This window comes from Hemiscyllium ocellatum, chromosome 9 (genome assembly GCF_020745735.1).
Source record: "Hemiscyllium ocellatum isolate sHemOce1 chromosome 9, sHemOce1.pat.X.cur, whole genome shotgun sequence".
Lineage (NCBI taxonomy): Eukaryota > Metazoa > Chordata > Chondrichthyes > Orectolobiformes > Hemiscylliidae > Hemiscyllium > Hemiscyllium ocellatum.
Window position 1 is genome coordinate 46,352,479 of NC_083409.1, and position 19,884 is coordinate 46,372,362.

The 19,884-nt window shown below is 38.9% G+C and overlaps 1 protein-coding gene across 3 annotated transcripts in view; it reads left to right on the forward strand.

Moving 5' to 3' along the window:
- The window catches only part of clcc1 (chloride channel CLIC-like 1), a 54,521-nt gene that overhangs the window by 28,298 nt on the left and 6,339 nt on the right, over nucleotides 1-19,884 (forward strand). For 2 of the 3 annotated variants that reach the window (XM_060830213.1, XM_060830212.1), the window contains 5 exons: nucleotides 1,525-1,662; nucleotides 2,434-2,533; nucleotides 6,531-6,628; nucleotides 6,709-6,855; nucleotides 8,244-8,990. In XM_060830213.1, coding sequence (XP_060686196.1) covers nucleotides 1,525-1,662; nucleotides 2,434-2,533; nucleotides 6,531-6,628; nucleotides 6,709-6,855; nucleotides 8,244-8,990 — 1,230 coding nt within the window. Of the gene's footprint in view, nucleotides 1-1,524; nucleotides 1,663-2,433; nucleotides 2,534-6,530; nucleotides 6,629-6,708; nucleotides 6,856-8,243; nucleotides 8,991-16,659; nucleotides 16,988-19,884 lie in introns of those variants that run through there. The other variant, XM_060830215.1, reaches the window with a different exon arrangement.

Sequence of the window (19,884 nt, forward strand, 5' to 3'; positions counted from 1 at the left end):
ATAAAGTTATTCAGTGTCCTGGTGTCCAATATACTCCGTGGTATGAATTTAATAGATTTACAACTGCCTGAGAGAATTACTTGCTGCTCATCCCTATTTTTAATTCTGGCAGCCCTTAGCCTAAAACACTGGTCTCTCATTCTAGATAGCTCCAAAAGGGGAAACATCCATTCTGCGTTTACTTTGTCAAGCCCCATTAGTGTCTCATATATCTCAATCACCTCTCCTCTCATTTGTCTAAACTCTAGCGAGTACAGGCCAAAACTGCTAAATCTTTCTCCATAAGATGAATCTTTCATTTCTGGAATTAATCGAATGAACTTTCTCAGAACTGCCTCTAATGCAATTATATCCCTCCTCAGAGGGACCAAAATTATATATAATATTCCAGGTGCAGTCTCACTCTTGTACAGTTTCAGCAGCAATTCCCTGCATTTTTTAACAATAACAGCCAAAATTCCATTTGTCTTTTTTTTAACCTGTTGTATTTGCATACCAGCTCATGCATGAGGGCCAAAGCATTTTGAAATTTCTCTCCAGTTTTTGACAAAGATGCAAACTGTACCCTGAATGGTTTTTTAATGATAACTATGAGAAATAGGACAAAATAGCATTTTATTTTAGAATGTTGAGAGATCTTCTATTGGGAGTGTTCTTGATTGTTTGAGAATGTTGTTGACTATCTCAGTGGCTGTAGTGGCTTTCATCACGGCTGTAAGAATGAACAGAATGTTCAGAGCAGATTGTTAGATATAGATTGGCTTGAAGTTCCCATGGTGAAATAGAACCTTTTAATAAAAGAAGGCTTATTTATTCTACCCTGTAATTACAAAGCATCAAACAGACAAGGCAAAGCTTCCAAGAAGAGCAGTGTAATTGTAATAACAATGAGTTAACATGGCATGGCAGAGTTCAGTGCTCTACTGAGTGCTGTTCTATTATTTCTGTTTTTGGGAGCTTGGTATGTGAATTTGCCTGTCATATTTCATACAATAGTGACCACTCTTCAGAAGTGTTTAATCAATTGTGAAGGGCTTTTGGACATCCTGAGGAAGGCAGTATATAAAATCAACATTTCTTGGTTTAATGTCTCAGCTGAAAGACAGCTTTCCTGATGATGATACAACTTTGCTTGAGGCCTGCAGATGGCCTTGTACCTATGATCTGACTCTTGTAAGCATGCTAACAGTGTGCTAAGCTGAGCCATATGCACACATGCAAAATAACAAAATCTAATGTATGATTACAGTAATAAAGGGCTTGCACAATGAAGGTAACTAGTTTTATTTACCACTGTATTTCAGAACTTTCTTGTGGTTTTATTTCACTCTAGTTTCCATGCTTTTGTACTTCACTCAGTGCCTCCACACTAAAGGCTAGGAAGTTGACCCATACTAACAACCATTTACATAGATTAAAAAATTGCAGTACATATTTGAACATTTTGTACATTAGATTTATGGATTTTGATTGCAAGTAGTATGGTATCTCTTTGACTGACTTTTCTCCATTCTTTTGTTTCAGTTGTTGGCCATGCTAACATTTATTATTATAATATTTCACATCGTATGGATTGTTGCCCCACCATTTACACGGCCTTATCGATTCTTCTTGTTGTGCTTTCTAATTAGTTTTGTTTGGAACTGGGTGTTTTTATACAAGGTACAGTAGTCAACAACTAGCGCAACTGACTCATGTGTCTTCACTAGATCTTTGGGCCTGACAAATAATTGGACATTGAATAGCAATTTTAAATGTGTTGTTTTCTTGTTTGCACTGGTATAATTGATTAATACTGGAAGACTCTTAGATTAATATGAAAATATAGTATTCAATTAAAACTGAAACTTAATGACCTATCAGTTCATATGGTTAATGTCTTAATTTTGATTTAAGTATTAGCATGTGAGCTCTTGGTTTATTTTAGTATGTTGGACATGATTATCAAGGACCTCTTTCCTTTTTACTGTTCTGACCACTGACCGAGAGGATAACCTCCTCCCAAGTCTTTCTGTATATTGATCTGAATCTGGCCACTTTTTACAAACCTTCTTTAGAAGCAATAAATAAGCAGATGTAGAGCATGCACTCTCGTCTTCCTGGTTTTGATTTTAACATCCAGTACCAATGCTAGATATTATCCATATGGGCAAGCGATAACTTTAAAAATGAATATATAGAACAACTTTGTCATTTTTCAGTGTTTCTATTCTTTTCTATTAAGCTATATGTTTTACACAGCAGGCAGTTGTATGTATCCCTTAGAATTGTTCTACAGTGGGCTATAGTATACTTCCATATAGCAACATATTGGCTTGCCTTAACTGCCAAGCATCGGGGCTTTCAAAAATACAATCTGTGCTGAATGTGCAACTTTACAACTATTTTTGTAATGCAAATCTTCAATTTGTAAGATGTAACTTTTCTTTGCAGACAGCTTTTGCTAAGCGACAAGCTAATTTTGCCAAGTTACAACTTGATAAACCCATGTGTACAGGGGTACAGAACATGGATTGGAAAGGGAGCCTGCTTGGTGAGTAGGAGTTGCTGAGAATGCTAATATATAAATAAATCAAATGCTCCGAAGTGTTGGCCTTGTAAAATACAAACTTTTTAACATTATTAAAATAGCAAGCACTATTTATCAAACAGATGTAGCACTGGAAAAGTACTTTGGTTTCATTTTATTGTATCACGTTGTAAAATGTTAAAATTCAGTAATTATGCTTGTTTGATTTTAGTTTGTATTTGTCGCTGTCTGATTTAGTTTACTGTTTAAAGTTTTGTTGAGGAATAATTTGATCAGGCACGTGGAACTGATTCAGCTGAGGTGAAGAAACATTTGGCACTGACCACCCAGTCAAGCCAGAATTGGAGCCACAACAGTTTAAACAAATGAGTTTGTCTTTCATGTCATTTGACACCATGAATAGGTTCCAGGATGAGGTGAATTGTGTAAAAAAAGGTTGATGTTGAGCTAACTGATCATAAGGCAAAGCTGATGTTTGACAATGCAATATTATACAACGGGGAGCAACCAGGAGAACTTGAAAAGCTTAAAGCACCAAAATTAAATGCCTTAGTAGACTGATCTGCAATTGAAGGTGTGCAAATGCAAACATCCCATGGTGTCAGAGGGGGCATAGTCTGAATCATTGGAAATATATAATAACAAAGGCAGTCTCGATCTGATTTTCGAAATCCAGCCCTCTTATTAGTGGGATTGGCGGCCTCCATTTTTATAACAGCAGCAGGAGCAGTGAGAGCAAGGACCGGGGGTTGCCAGGAAGGTAAATTAATCTGCCTGGTGTTGGTGACCAGTGGTGTCCCACAGGGATCTGTTCTTGGGCCTCAGCTCTTTGTAGTTTTTATAAATGACTTGGATGAATAAGTGGAAGGATTGGATAGTAAGTTTGCCGATGACACAAAGATCAGTGGTGTTGTAATAATCTTAAGGTGATTGGAGGAAGATATAGGAGAGATGTCAGAGGTAGGTTCTTTACACAGAGAGTGGTGGGTGCGTGGAATGCACTGCCAGTGCTGATAGTGGAGTCAGAGACATTAGAGACATTTAAGCGACTGATGGACAAGCACATGGATGGCAATAAATTGAGGGGTGTGTAAGTTAGGTTGATCTTAGATCAAGATAATTGTTTGGCACAACATTGTGGGCCGAAGGGCCTGTGCTGTGCTGTGCTGTTCTATGTTATTGATCAGGAACTGGAGAATTCTGACTACTTGTGGCAGTAGCCCATGGTGACTTTCTCACAGGAGAAAAGGCAGCAAAAAATGTATAAAAATCAATTCTACATCTTTCATTGGCCAAATATCTTAAAAGATACAAATGAAGTTTTTTACATCAATGACCAATGTCAACAAATAAGTAAATTCAGGGATTGTAGCAAATGTTCCTTCCATTATTACTAAATCTGTCACAGGAATCAGCATAAATATTGCTGATCCTTTGTCCAATGGAAGTCAGTTAGGGCAGTGGTGCTTTTAAACATAATACAAGCCCAATTATCCAGATAGACAGATTTTTAGCTTGGGTACAGTGATCACTTATGGCATAAATTTCACCCATTTTGAAAAATTTTTATTTGCCCAACTTTCTTCTTTTGTTTATTTGTGTGTTGTTGTTTGCAAAATATGCCTTGGGGCAGTGCAGTTGGACATTATTTGTAAAATAATGTTTTATTTAAAAAATGCCTAATTTGCTTCGAGCAAACTAATAAAAAAAATTGCAGAAACACAAATAGTAAAATGCAATTCTGTGAATTTTTTTTCAATTTGTACCAGTTGTGTCGATTTTTGGTCAAATTGTAGTGAAAAGATAACATAACCAGGTAGAAGTGATAGGTCTATCCAACTGAGAGCTAATATTATGTTTAATGGGGAAAATTATGATAATACACAAAATTATTTGTTAACTCCACATTTCTCAGGCAAATGGGCTTACAGCAAGATTTCATAGCTTGTACGATGTGCATCTAAGAGACTGATGTAAAATTCTATCATATTTGCTATTTACTATGGAGAGATACATAATCAGTCTCGAGGCTGCTCTCCTTTCAAGTAACTGCATGCATGCCAAAGGCACAAGTATTCATACCAACTGAACAGGTATGAGCTCAAAAAAACCACAATTTTTTCAAATCAGCATCAACCACACAGCTGTCACGAATTCTCACCATTACTTAATTGAAAAATTTATGCAGTTTGGTTGAACTCCATTAGTGTCAGCAAATCAGTGCTGATTTTCTTTTGTTAACACATTTTTGAGAGTGCTTAATTACTGACTTTTAAAAATTTCTTCACCATTGATGTTACATTGACTGTCTGTTAATTGTCAGGTTTAGCTCTGTTAATTTTGAACGGGAGTGTAAATTATAAATTTAACCTCACTGATCAGCATCCTCTCTCAATGCCCACCACGCCTCAAATTTCTTTTCAGTTATATTAGTGGCGTAGATTTGTTTTCAGAGAGCATAATGTCAAAACTTACAAATGAAGCAAAATTTGAAAATGTAGAAATCTGAGGAAGTTGTTAATGGATTTCAGAAGCATAATTATGTTTGCAAAATTAGATGCTAGATGAAATTCAGCGCAGGAGTTGCAGCCTTGTACATATAAACATAAACATATTTGGAAGGGCACATTGGTCTCTTTCATAACAGGAAGCAAAATTTTATTTGACACTTGTGTGTTTGCTTTTTAAAAATTTTTTATGGCACTGTATTAAACATCATTTCAAATCTTGAGTTGAAGCATGTAATGAAGATTTGGTATCTCAGTGACCTTTTGCTTACTGCTGTTTAATTAACTCCAGTCTGAAAGGGTCAGACCGATTATAGTCAATAAAATGTGGAGCTGGAAAAAGCACAGCAGGTTAAGCAGCATCAGAAAAGCAGGAGAGTTGACGTTTCAGGCAGGAGCCTTCATCTCTGTTTTCTCCAGCTCCATATTTTATCGATTCTGACTTTTCAGCATCTGCAGTCCTCACCACCTCCAAGTTGCTCAGACCTGTCACAGACTTGTAGAAAAATATCTCCAGAGCACCTAGTTTTGCTTCATCTGCCCAACTAGAGATTTTCCTTCCGCTCACAGGTGTCTTATTTCTGATGATAGATAAAGTAAGTTTTGCAATTAGCACAGTAACAGTATAGGTTAAGCAAACTTGGCTTGCAATACAAGATTATAACTTATTCTTTTCTGGGATGTGGGCATTCATAGAATCATTAGAATCCATACATTGCAGAAAGAGGCCATTCAGCCCATGGTGTCTGCAGCAACCCTCCAAAGAGATCTCATCTGGCCCTAGACGAGCTCCTTACCCCTAACCCTGTAGTTCCATTTACCATGGTTAATTCTCCTAGCCTATAAATCCCTACAGGCAATTTAGCATGTCAATCCACCTATCCTGCACATCTTTGGAGTATGGCAGGAAGCTGGAACACCCGTGGCAAACTCATGTAGACACAGAATGTGCAAACTCCACACAGACAGTCACTGGAGGCTGGAATTGAACCCAGATCCCTGATGCTGTGAGGCAGCAGTGATAACCACTGAGCCACCATGCCACCCCATTCCTGGCAAGGGCCAAATCTTTTGCCTATCCCTAATTGTTTTTGAACTGAATGACTAGGCCATTTCAGAGGACACTCAGCCATGTTGTGTGGGCCTAAATTCACACACAGGCAAGACCAGATGTAAATGGGAGAGTTGCTTCCTTAAACAACATTATTAGTCAACTGCATGCATTTTTACGATAGTCGATGAAAGTTTCATGGTCACTATTGCGGACACTAGTTTTCAATTCAAGTAATATTATTTGGACTTAAATTCCGTCAATTGACATGGTAGGATTTGAACTCATGACTCCTGGCCCTCTGGATCCATTGACATTGCCCAATGCCACCATTTTGGAAAAAATTTGTAAATTGTGCATAAATAAATTTTTTGTGACTAATATGGAAGAACAAGCTTTTTTAATTCACAAGCCCTTTAACAGTCAGATTCTTCTCCAACAGAGTGGTTCAGGCAAACTTGGACATTACAGAAAGACCCTTGTGAATTGTACTACGAGGCTCTGTTAGTGGATCCAATTTTGGAGGTTCCCCCAACCAAGGTAAAAACAAATAATTTTGGATCAGCAATGTAATGATCTTACTTGAAATGCCAAATAATGTGATTTGCCTTCTTTTTAAGGCCTTCATGCTTACTGTAACAACACTGATCACTGAACCACTGAAACATATCGGGGAGCCTATCAGTCACTTTTTCCGCGATCTCCTGAAAGACCTACCATGGATCTGGCAGTTCCCTGTGACCCTGACAGTTATATTGGCTGTTGTTGTAAGTCTCTGTTCTGAATGCCAAAGTGTGAATATGTTTATTTAAAGTTATATTTTATGCAGTCAGCACTCACATTATTGGTATCTTACTAATTAATGTTCCACTGGTGTTTCCAAACGCAGTGACACAAAGTACAGGAATGCAAATCATTTGATGTTTCTAGCCATATTACCACCACTTTTTTTTTAAATTTATGTTCGATAAATCTATTGTGAAAGTTTTATTTTCTGTACAGGCCTGAATTAAAATAGCTTACTTTGCAAGTTAATTTTAGAACATTGAACAATACAGCGCAGAACAGGCCCTTCGGCCCTCAATGTTGCACCGACCTGTTAAATATTCTCAGCTCGTTCCCCCTACGCTATCCCATCATTATCCATGTGCTTATCCAAGGGTTGTTTAAGTCTCCGTAATGTGGCTGGGTTAACTACATTGGCAGGTGGGGTATTCCAGACCTTAGCGCACTCTGAGTCAAAGAACCTGCCTCTGACATCTGTCTTAAATCTATCACCCCTCAATTTGTAGCTTTGCCCCTCATACAAGCTGACATCATCATCCTAGGAAAAGACTTTCACTGTCTACCCTATCTAATCCTCTGATCATCTTGTATGTCTCTATCAAATCCCCTCTTAGCCTTCTTTCCAATGAAAACCGACCCAAGTCTCTCAGCCTTTCCTCATTAGACCTTTCCTCCAGACCAGGCAACATTGTGATAAATCTCCTCTGCACCTTTTCCAATTCTTCAACATCCTTCCCAAAATATGGTGACCAGAACTGTACACAATATTCCAAGTGCAGCCGCATTAGCATTTTGTATAGTTGCAGCGTGATATTGCAGCTCCGGAACTCCATCCGTCCACCAGTGAAACCTAACTCACCGTATGCTGCCTTAACAGCACTATCCAGCTGGGTAGCAACTTTCAGGGATCTATGTACGTGGACTCTGAGATCCCTCTGCACATCCACACTACCAAGAATCTTTCCATTCACACAGTGCTCTGCCTTCCTGTTATTCTCCCCAAAGTGCATCGCCTCACATTTAGCTGCATTGAACTCCATTTGCCACGTCTCAGCCCAATTCTGCAGTTTATCCAAGTCCCCCTACAACCTGTAACATTCTTCCAAACTGTCCACTACTCCACCAACTTTAGTGTCATTTGCAAATTTACTAATCCATCCACCTATGCCTGCATCTAAGTCATTTATAAAAATGACAAACTGCAGTGATCCCAAAACAGATCCTTGTGGCACACCACTAGTAACTAGTAACATTCTTCCTGAAGCACTCAGATTTGTTTTTAATCATGGGGATAGGATTTACATAATTTACTATTCAGCTAGTCTTAGGTATTATTATAATCACCTTTTTTTTGTTTTTCTCTTTGCAGGCATTCTGCTATTCTTGTGGTCATGCAGTTGTCCGATATGGTTTATCTAGATCACTTCCAAATGTTGGTCCTCAAGCTCCAATTGCACATCATAATGTGCCATATAGTGTACATGGGCCTGTTGATAATACCTTATACCAAAGGGGAGGATATGTGGATTACCAAGCTGGGGGTGATGCTAGTTATTTTCCTCGTATCAGAAGAGATCCCAATCATGATGCAGTAACTGCAGATCCCTTTGGGCAAAGAGATCTAAATTCCCAGGGTGTGGAAGATTTAAAGAATTGGGAAAGAGCTGAGATGGCAAGTAATGGGCAAGGTGACAATCATCTACGTAGAAGAAGAGTACCAAACCATAAAGATTGTCATTGTGCTAGGTATACTCCTGACCGGTTGGTGTCAAGTAATGAAGTCATTGCACAACCATCAGAGGAAAATCCTGACACAGAAGATGTTGATATTTACCAAGCTCAAGAGATTATTGAACAGTGCAAAAGTAATAATTTCCAAAATAAGAAAGCAACTGAGTTACCTGTCAGTAAATTACACAAAGTGAGACGAGCAAGTGAAGAGGATATACAGAGTAGAGTTCCTGAAGAACTTGGTACAGCAGACAGACCTCTTGATGCAGTTTCACAGCTTCCATCAGAAATGAATGTCACCGAGTTGGATGTTACTGAGAAAAAGCGAGTACAGGAAAAGAAGCATGAAAATGAGTTACCCATCATAGAAAATGTGGGAGTGCAAGTAAGTCTTCCAAGAAACTTAGATGCATTTATGTCAGAAATTAAACCGTATTTTATTAACCCTTAACTGTAAAATAGCAATCGGTTGATTTGTAGGATGTCATTTTTTCTAAACATAAGTGTACAGTACAGCAAGTATTGGATGTTTTATATTGGTCTGTTGACAGCCAGTTTTTGGGAACATGTTTATAAGTCATTGAGCTATGTGTGAAAACCAAGCTTCGTAAGTATTTTTAAATATTCCTCTTCGAGGAAGTGGGACAAAGATAGGAAAAGGACTAGTGTTTGTATGAATAGGAGGAACAATTTGCTGCAAATGATTTAGCTGCTTTTAGATGATCTTGTGATCATAATCCAGCTGGGGGCAGTGCTTAAATGGAATGAATTGTAGATGGTTTATTTATATTTATTTATTACTTATTTATAGTCACGTGTACTTTGTTACAAATTACAGTGAAAAGTGTTATGCAGTGTCACCACTCTCCGGCGCCATCAAACAAGTATTTTTATCAAACGGTTCAGAGATGCTATCACACACCTCTGGAGCAGGTGGTACCTGAACTCAGCCCTCCCAGTCTAGGAGTAGGGACAGTACCACTGCACCACTCTTCATCTATGTTCTAAAGGGTCAGCCCTTCACTCTGAGGCTGTACACTCGGGTTCTAGTCTCTCCTGTTAGTAGAATCATCTTCTCCATATCCACTCTCTCCAGGCCTCTCAATGTTCTGTAAATTTCAATGAAAATCCCCTTCTGCCCCACCCATCCTTCTAAACTCCATTGAGTACAGACCCAAAGTCCACAGCCATTCTTCATATGTCAAGCCCTTCATTCCTGGGATCGTTCTTGTAAACCTGCTCTGGATGCCCTCCAAAAACAACATATTTTTCCTTAGAAACCACGGCAATGTTCCAAATGCAATCTTATACAGCTTCAGCAGTACGCCTCTGCTCTTGTATTCTAGCTCTCTTGAAATTAATGCTAACATTGCATTTGCCTTCCTAACTGCCAACGAAACTTGCATATTAATCTTAAGAGAATCCTGAAATAGGACTCCCAAGACCCTTTTCGCTATAGATTTCCAACGCCTACTCTATTCTCCCGAGGAGAAAGTGAGGACTGCAGATACTAGAGAGTCAGTGTCGAAACATGTGGAGCTGGAAGAGTGCAGCTGATCAGGCAGCATCCAAGGAGCAGGAGAGTCAATGTTTCGTGAAGGGCTTATTTCACTTCTTTACCCACTCTCCTGTCTTATTAAGTCTTTCTGCAGCCTCCCTGCCTCCTATACTCTACCTGCCCCTTCACCTACCTTTTGTGTCATCTGAAAAATTGGCAATAATGCCCTCATTCCATTGTTAAGATCGTTAATGTATAATGTGAATAGTCTTTTGCCTCCCTCCCTCCTTAAACAGATGTATTACGTTAGCCATTTTACAGTCCTCTGGGACCCTCGCTGACTCCAGTGATTCCTGAATGATCACCACCAATGCCTCTGCAATCTTCTCCAGCTATCCACCCTCAGAACTCTGGTGTGCAGTCCATCTGGTACACATGGTTTATCCACCTTCAGACCTCTCAGTTCCTCAGCACCTTCTTAGTGATGACTGCTATACTCACCTCTGCCCTGACATTCTCTTCAGGTTCTGGTTATATTTTGGATCTCCAGCCTCTGCAGTTCTTTGTCTTGGGAGATGTATGCTTGGAGATTAATTGCTTGGTATTGAAATTATTTCTTTTTTCAAATGTGATGGGAGCACGTATCATTGGCAGTTAATTTCATTGAGGCTTGTACAGAACTACTCAATCAAGAATCAGGGAGGTATAAGAAGTAGCCACTAAACAGGACAGTGACACTCAACTAGGAAAACTGGAGGCAAAATAAATTATGCTGGGGAGAAAGGTTGTTACAAATTTGCTGCTGTATTCATTTATGTTAGTCGCTTAAATTATCTCCGTGCATGTTTAAATTGACTTTTAATCCCCATATCTACTCGAATGGAAACAGGACCTAAGAATGTAACAATGAAATTCCCTTGCCTTTTGCACTAGGTCTGTAGAATCCTTCAGTTTCTCCAAATGTGAACAAATTTAGTACTAACTGTGATGATTATACTCCACTTTGATCAATAACACTTAACAGAGCAGGGTATGATGCGAGACACTTAATCAGGAGAGCAAGTACCAATCACTCTGGACTCTTTACTTAACATAAAAACGTAAATTTAGATTAGAATGGAATAGAATCCCTACAGTGTAGAAATAATCCATTCGGCCCAACAAGTCCACATCATTATTATTCAAGTTATTCTTCATCAGGGCAGAGGTCCTCCTTTTGCAGCAAGAAAGCTGGTATTTTTGGTATCTGCCTTCATTTCTTTTAAAGCCTTTGTCTGATTGACAGAGGTCAAAACAATTGGAATGACCAAATAGTAACATGCATATAGCAGTGGCTTAGCTGATCTTGTCTGATTCCTAAATGATGCAAGAGTTTAGTAGTAAAGAGTGGGAAATTTGTTTTTGCCAGCTAAGAGATTAGTAACCAGAAAATGCACATTTAAAGTAATAGGCAAAAGAACTAGAGGTCAGTTGAAAGTTTTTTTTTGCACAATCAGAAAGGATGACAGAAGCAGATTCAGTTCAAATGAAATTTAATGAAATCTGGAAACAGTGGAGAATTGTAGGGGTGCAGGGAAGGCTTGGGGAGAGTTGCTTAGCTCTTTCAAAGCAAGTGAATAGGAGGGCAGATGGGATGTTGTCATTGATTGCAAGGAAAATGGAGTATAAGCTTAGTGGCAATTTTACTGCTGCTGTAAAGTGCTGAAGTGCTGTGCACAGTTTTGATCTCATTTGATAAAGAATGTAATTGCTTTAGAAACGGATCAGAGAAGACTTTTTCAACTCATTCCTGGGTGAGGGGTTATCTCATGAGGAAAGGTTGAACAGTTTGGATCTGTATCCATTGGAGTTTAGAAGAATGAGAGGTGATCTTATTGGAAGATCTTCAGGGGATTAGATAAGGTGGATTCTGGCAGCATTCCATCATACAGGACAGACTAAAACTAAAGGGCATAGCTTAAAAATAAGGGGTCAACCCTTTTAAGGCACGTGATTTGTTTTCACCCTCTTGGGTCATTAAAGTGTGACAGCGATGGAGTCTGAATCTTTAAACTTAATCAAGGCAGTATTACATGGATTTTTGATAGATAAGGGAGTCAAAGATTATAGAGTATAGACTGGAAAATGGAAATGAGAACATAGTCTGATTGCTCATGATCTTATTAAGTGTTAGAGGGCTTAAACTGTCAAATGTTCTGCTCCTGCTCAGAGGTCCTCTCTCCTTTGGTGATGAAAACTTTCATGATAAAGTGTCAATTATTGTATTTATAAGAAATAGATATGTTAGGTCAGAACTTGAATATCACTGAAAAGAATCTTTCCATTTTGGAATCATTTAAGACAAATAAGGATTGCAAAATTGTAATGATTTGTACTACAAGAGAAAAGGATGCTGATTTGGTCATATGGCAACTCTGGCTATGTTACGTTCGTTTGACATTTGGTGTTCTTGCCGTTCTCTCGCTGCCAAAGCCTGTCGTCCTGTACTCATTTTTCTCTCCCACAATATTCAAGAAGTAGATGTATAGTACATGTAATCAACAGAAGCTGACAAACAAACAAATGAATAAATGTTCATATAAGGAATATAACATCTTATGAGTGTAAAATTAATTTATTCAGTTCATTTACATCATTTATATTAAGAGATTAGAGAGTTTAATGAGTTTGTAAGTAAGATTAAAGGATAATTTAAAGGAGAATATTTGGTGAGCAAATAGCAGATTTTAGTAATTTCAAGATGTTAACGTGATATTTAGTGCATGCTGGCTCATATAGGCATGGAAGTACCTTGGCCCTTTGGAAAAAGGGCAACTTCAGTGCTCATAAATAATGCAATGAATCGCTGATTATTTATTGTATAAGACTGCATGTTAGCAGATGTATTACCAAAAAGAATGTAAGGATTGTGGAAGTGAAAAAAACCTATTGTACCTAGAATGGAGAGGAAAGGTATATGAAGATAATTAAGTTATAGTTGACATTTGGTGATGTAAGAAGGATGTGATTTCAGTGCATATATGTATATAGTCTTCCTGGAGAGCAATAGGGTTTTGTTTACATTGGGTGAGTTTCCTGAGTTAATAAAAAGTGATGCATTAGGCTTCAGGTAGAAAGATTCTGTTGTGACAGTTGATCCAGAAGAAACAAAGTAATTTAGAACTGTAGAGAAATATTACCTCAATGAAAAGAGTCAGCTTGAGAGAAACGTTTGCTTAAAATCCTGAAGGGTTTCAATGAAAGTTGAAAAATGTGGTGCTGGAAAAACACAGCAGGCCAGGCAGCATCCGAGGAGCAGGAGAATCGATGTTTCGGGCATAAGCCCGTATTCAGGAATGAGGCTGGTGTGCCAAGCGGGCTGAGATAAAGGGTAGGGGGGAGGGAATTTGGGAGAGGGGCACTGAGAATACGATAGGTGGAAGGAGGTGAGGGTGATAGGCCGGAGAGGGGGTGGGGGCGGAGAGGTCGGGAAGAAGATTGCAGGTCAAGAGGGCAGTGCTGAATCCGGGGGTTGGGACTGAGATAAGATGGGGGGAGGGGAAATGAGGAAGCTGGAGAAATCTACATTCATCCTGTGTGGTTTGAGGGTTCCTAGGCAGAAGATGAGGCGCTCTTCCTCCAGGCGTCGTGTGGCCAGGGTCTGGCAATGAAGGAGGCCAGGGACCTGCATGTCCTTGGCAGAGTGGGAGGGGGAGTTAAAGTGTTCAGCCACTGGGTGGTTGGGTTGGTTGGTGCGTGTGTCCCAGAGGTGTTCCCTGAAATGTTCTGCAAGTAGGCGCCTGTCTCCCCAATGTAGAGGAGACCACATAGGGTGCAATGGATACAGTAAATGATGTGTGTGGAGGTGCAGGTGAATTTGCGACGGATATGGAAGGATCCATTGGGGCCTTGGAGGGAGGTGAGGGAGGAGGTGTGGGCGCAAGTTTTGCACTTCTTGCGGTTGCAGGGGAAGGTGCCGGGAGTGGAGGTTGGGTTGGTGGGGAGGGTGTGGACTTGACGAGGGAGTCGCGGAGGGAATGGTCTCTCCGGAACACTGATTTGGGTGGGAAGGAGAATATATCCCTGGTGGCGGGGTCTGTTTGGAGGTGGTGGAAATGACGGAGGATGATACGATGTATCCAGAGGTTGGTGGGGTGGAAATGAGGACCAGTGGGGTTCTGTCCTGGTGGCAATTGGAGGGGCGGGGTTCAAGGGCGGAGATCTGGGAAGTGGAGGAAATGCGACCACATCGGAGGGGAAATTGCAGTCTTACCTGCCTGGCTTGCTGTGTTTTTCCAGCACCACATTTTTCAACTTTGGTCTCCAGCATCTGCAGTCCTCACTTTCTCTTAAGGTTTCTATGAAAGTCTAAGTGAAGTTATATAGACTTGAGGAAGAGGCTGGTTCTCAAGATTGGGAATTGATGCCACATTTAGGTTAAGCCCATATAGCCATCTCTGCTATGACTACTGTACATGAGTGCTGTTGCACTTAATGGTATTGTGTTTAACCATGTTTTTCAATCTTTACATTTAACACATTCAAATAGTTTGGTTTATTCTACTTTTCTTCATTTCTTTGAGTAATAATCTTAAACTAAACCTGCAACATTATGTGCTTGACATTCAGTGAATGTCATTTTGTTTTTGAAAATAAAAATAAAAAAAAACAAAAGCGAGATTTCATTCTGGGAGCAATCAGTCCAGTAATAATATAATTTGGGTTCATAATAATTGGCATGTTTATAGATTCTGCTTGAGAACAAAGTTATTTAATTTGGAAACCATTTTAGTGTTGGAGTTGTGAAAATTAATATTTCTGTATGGACAAATGAAGTTTATACTGAATTTATTTTCAGTGAGTCTGGTCTAATATGAATAACTGTATAATACAATTGACAGTGTAGAAAATGTGTCTAAGTGTTGCTTCTGCAGAAGTCATAAAAACTCCATGTGCAGAAGTGATAAGACCCAGTGTTGTGTCAGCAAAAGTAATACGACTCAGCTATCAAGGGGGATTGCACGCTAACAACAGGCCACATACAGATGTGGTAAACCGATTAGATTAGCAGCTGCACAAAGCAATACAACTGTCACGTGAGGTAAAAGGGGAGGTACAGAGAGGCTAATAGAAAACTGTATAAATGTGCAATAATATTATTCAGAAGTGTGCCTACTTTGTGGTCACCCAGGCTTGCAAGAACGTATGACTAAAGATGACTTCGGAATTTGACTCTGACTAAAATTATTGGCAGTGAGCTTCGTTTCTCACAACAGCAAATGTTGTTTAGATAAATTGTGCTTTGCAGTGACTGTTGTTTCCTGCAGAGATGAATGCTGAGTTTAGAAAGTAAAAGAATCTTGTTCATAGGAATGGTAAAAATCAATGAAAAACCCAAGCCAATTTGAGACCAAAATTTAAAAATTTGAGATTAGTCCCAGGGTCCATGTTCACCTTGATTGATTGATTGATTGTACAGAATACCAACCATGTATAAGATGATCTCTACACCAGTCAGAAACAGGTCCAGATCTCTAAGTTATACAAGAGAGAGTTTGCCACATGCTTTGGACAGGTTTGATATTCAGAAGCCACCTAAATTCCTTGCATAATCTATAAGCATGACCCCAGTGTTCCCTCTCAGAGTTAAAATAATTGGTCCACACAATGCAATCCAACTTTCTGTATTGTGTATATCTCCATTGAATTGCCTGTTCTCAAATGCTTCGCAGAAATAATACAAACCTAGCTCTGCTAAAAAAAGTGCTGCTGGAAAAGCGCAGCAAGTCAAGCAACATCAAAGGAGAAGGAGAATTGACGTTTCAGGCATAAGCCCTTCTTCAGGAAGAAGGGCTTATGCCTGAAACATCGATTCTCCTTCTCCTTTGATGCTGCCTGACCTGCTGCGCTTTTCTAGCAACACGTTTTTAAGCTCTGATTCCCAGCATCTGCAGTCCTCACTTTCTCCTAGCTCTGCTTAAGCCTATTCGGGTGGCTAAGGCACCCAACACCAGCTTAGGGCAACAAAGTCAGCCCATTCCTGGAGAATAGATAATAACTAAAATCAACCCATAATTTTAATGAATTATTAGGATTTGCTGGAAGAAAGAATGCGGTGTGTTCCTAAGCAAGAGTTGTTATTGGTTTTGTGGACAATTTCTGTAATGTACAGTGTCATTGAAATGTCACTGTTCTAAAATTGAGATTTTTTATTTTAACCTAATTTGTATAACACGAGCTTTGTTTTTTTTAAGACTTTATCTCCAACTTCAAATTTAAACAAGTGTTTTGTTACTAATGTAGTGGTGTAATTTATGTCAAATATTGTAATTGTAGAAGAATTTGAAGTCATGATAAAAGGTTCATTTTTCCTGGAAGCGCTTCCTAATGTACATAATGAGTTTCTTGTGTGAATCTTTCTGTATCCCATTTACTTGAGTGATTAAAAAAATTGTTGAAAATCTCAGAAAAAGTAAATGGAGTAGTATTTCTGATTACTTCACCAAAGTGTTTGATAATGTGGATTACTATATTTAAAATTCTGGAGTTGAACCATTAATGCTTGTTTGTTCCATAGGCTTTCAATAAACCAAAATCTGAAGAAAACCAAAGAGAATGAGGATTTTTGTTGAAGAAAACTTCATTAGTTGTATCTTGTAACATTTGGTGGATTGTTGGAAATTTCAGTCTAAAGAATTAAACATTTTTCATAACACACTTTTTCTCAAACACAAATTTGTTAACATTTGTGCTGCTAATGAGCTTTTTATATTTGGGCAGACAGTTACAGTCTTTGTGTGCACACATCTCTTTGTGAACAAAGTTTGAAAGCAATTGTAAGAAAAAGTATACAATGAGATCCTGCCTTTAAAAGTTAAATATTCCTGTTGAAATGTATATTTTCAAATTAGAGCTTTATGTAGCATAAGAGTAATTTTAAGATTACTTCAGAAATACAGTGTAATTTCATCTTTCAATTAAGTTTTAATCTGCAGTAGCTTTAGATTTTTTTTAAAAATTCTTTTTAATTCATGAAGGCAGAGAATTTTGATCACAGTACATACATTTTTCAATTGAATTTTTAAAAAATTGTTTTGACTAGAAGCAGCATTTGTTGGTCTGGTGCATTGCCATTGTTTCAGCCAGCCAGAATGGTGTATATCAACTTTAGGAAATTCTGTAGATAGCACAGATATTTTGATTTTGTGCAGACCTTTAGCTATGATCAGCACATTAAATTTTCAGTTTCCAGCTTTCAGTTCCAGGACTGAACATCACCTGCAGCAGTACTCTGTAGCTATCCCATATTATCACTGGTCTGCTTGTACTCAGTACTGTCGCACAATTACCTTACTGCAAAACAAAGGTTCCTTTTCTATGAGGAAGTACAAGAAGTGTGCATACTTTGGCCATCAGTCTGTTTCCCTTGATGCACTTTGATATTGCTGTGATGTTTTTACTGAGGAGCATCTGAAATATAACAGCAGTATTAAACAAAACTAAAATTAATGAAAACCAACTAAAAACAGGATTCTATCATTGCATGAGTCCACCTTGAAAAGTCATTGGGTTAGTCTAGTTTATATTATTTGTGATGTACAGTTCAAAGTTTGGGAGAAGATTTGTAGCTCGGGTGCTTGTTGTTGTGGTTCTGTTCGCCGAGCTGGGAATTTGTGTTGTAAATGTTTCGTCACCTGTCTAGGTGACATCCTCAGTGCTTGAGAGCCTCCTGTGAAGCGCTTCTGTGATGTTTTCTCCGACATTTATAGTGGTTTGAATCTGCCGCTTCCGGTTGTTAGTTGCTGTCCGCTGCAGTGGTTGGTATATTGAATCCAGGTCGATGTGTTTGTTGATAGCCACGAAACGACACGACCAGCTATCCTTAATAGCCCCACACGCAGATGACAAGCAACGTGAATTCGACTGGGACAGCACTACTATTATAGGGCAAGCCAAACAGAGAACAGCCAGGGAATTCCTAGAGGCATGGCACTCATCCACAGATTCTATCAACAAACAAATCGACCTGGACCCAATATACCGGCCAGTGCAGTGGACAGCTGGAACTGACAACTGGAAGCGGCAGATTCAAACCACTATAAATGGCGCTTCACAGGAGGCTCCCAAGCACTGAGGATGTCACTTAGACAGGGGACGAAACGTTTGCAACACAAATTCCCAGCTCGGCGAACAGAACCACGATGTACAGTAATATTTTAGGCTTTATTCAATGGCATTAGAATGGCACAATTAAGCTGTTTAAGTTGCATTTAAATTGCACAATGCCATCCTTGTCTACCTAATAATTAAAATATTTACATGCATATTGTGATTAAAGAGGCAATTTTTAAAAATATTTTTTGTTTAACATTTGGATTTTAAATTAGTAGCATATAGATGTTAATCTATTTTTGTGAATGGGCATAATAAGTAACTTGATCAGTCTTTTCAGAATCATGAATTTAATCCAGTGTGTGTCAGAGAGCAGACAACTAAAGGCTTAAAGAGTAATTGAATTATACAGCATGGAAGCACCTTTGGTCCAACTTGTCCATGCTGACCAGTTATCTCAACTGGTCTAGTCCCATTTGGCAGCAATTTGGCCCATATCCCTCTAAACCCATCCTATTCATCTAGATGCCTTTTAAAAGTTGTAATTGCACCTGCTCCCATCACTGCTTCTGGCAGTTCATTCCATACATGCAACACCCATTGCGTGAAAAAGTTGCCCCTCAGGTCTCTTATAAATCTTTTCCCTTTCACCTTAAACATATGCCCTCTAGTTTGGATTCCCCTAAGCTGGGCTATTCACCCTATCCATGCCTCTCATGATTTTATAAACCTATGTAAGGTCACCCCTCAGCCTCTAACATTCCAAGGAAAATAGCCCCAGCCTATTCTTCCTCTTCTTGTGGCTCAAAGCCTCCAGCTCTGGCAACATCCTTGTAAATCTTTTCAAGTTTAACGACAGGTTTCCAGTAGCGACGAGACCAGAATTGAATGCAGTATTCTAAAAGTGTCCCAACCAATGTCCTGTACAGCCGCAACATGACAGCCCAACTCCTATGAACAATAAAGGCAAACATACTAAATGCAGCCTTCACTGCCCTGTCTACCTGCAACTCCACTTTTGAGGAACCATGCACCTGTGCCCCTCGGTCCCTTTGTTTGGCAACACTTCAGCGAGTCTGTCATTAACTGTATTAGTCCTGCTCTGATTTGCCTTACCAAAATGCAACACCTTACATTTATCTAAATTAAACTCCATCTATTGTGGAGTTTTACAACAGAACAGAGAAACTATTGAAAGATATTGGGGTTTAGAATAATCAAGGATTGATGTTAATTCAAAAAATTGGAAGATTTTATACATTTCATAGAAAACCTGACTGACGTTAATTGCAAGTATAGTTTCTGCCAGAAAACCAGGCTGTTCAGAGCAGTTAATGGAAGAAATTACTTCTCTAGTTTGTGTGAACTCCCAAACCAGTAGTGTTTGCTAATAAATTTGCAATGGCTCTTCAAAGCTGAGAAAGTGCAAGATCAGTTGTGTAACTCTTCAAGAAAAGGGCTTCAGATGTGTCTCAGGACTGGAACTGAAAGTAAGTGATTAAGCCAAACCTTTTGATTTGAAAGGGAAGGAACATTCTTTTGGTTTTTAAGTAGCTGTAAAATGATGGTATTGAGGAGTAATGGGATTTTGTTTTACTATGTGTTACAAAATCTTTCAAACTGATGCATATGTGGGTTTGTTTTATTTTTCTTTCTTTCACATAGTAAACTTTTTTTTATTGTTGAAACC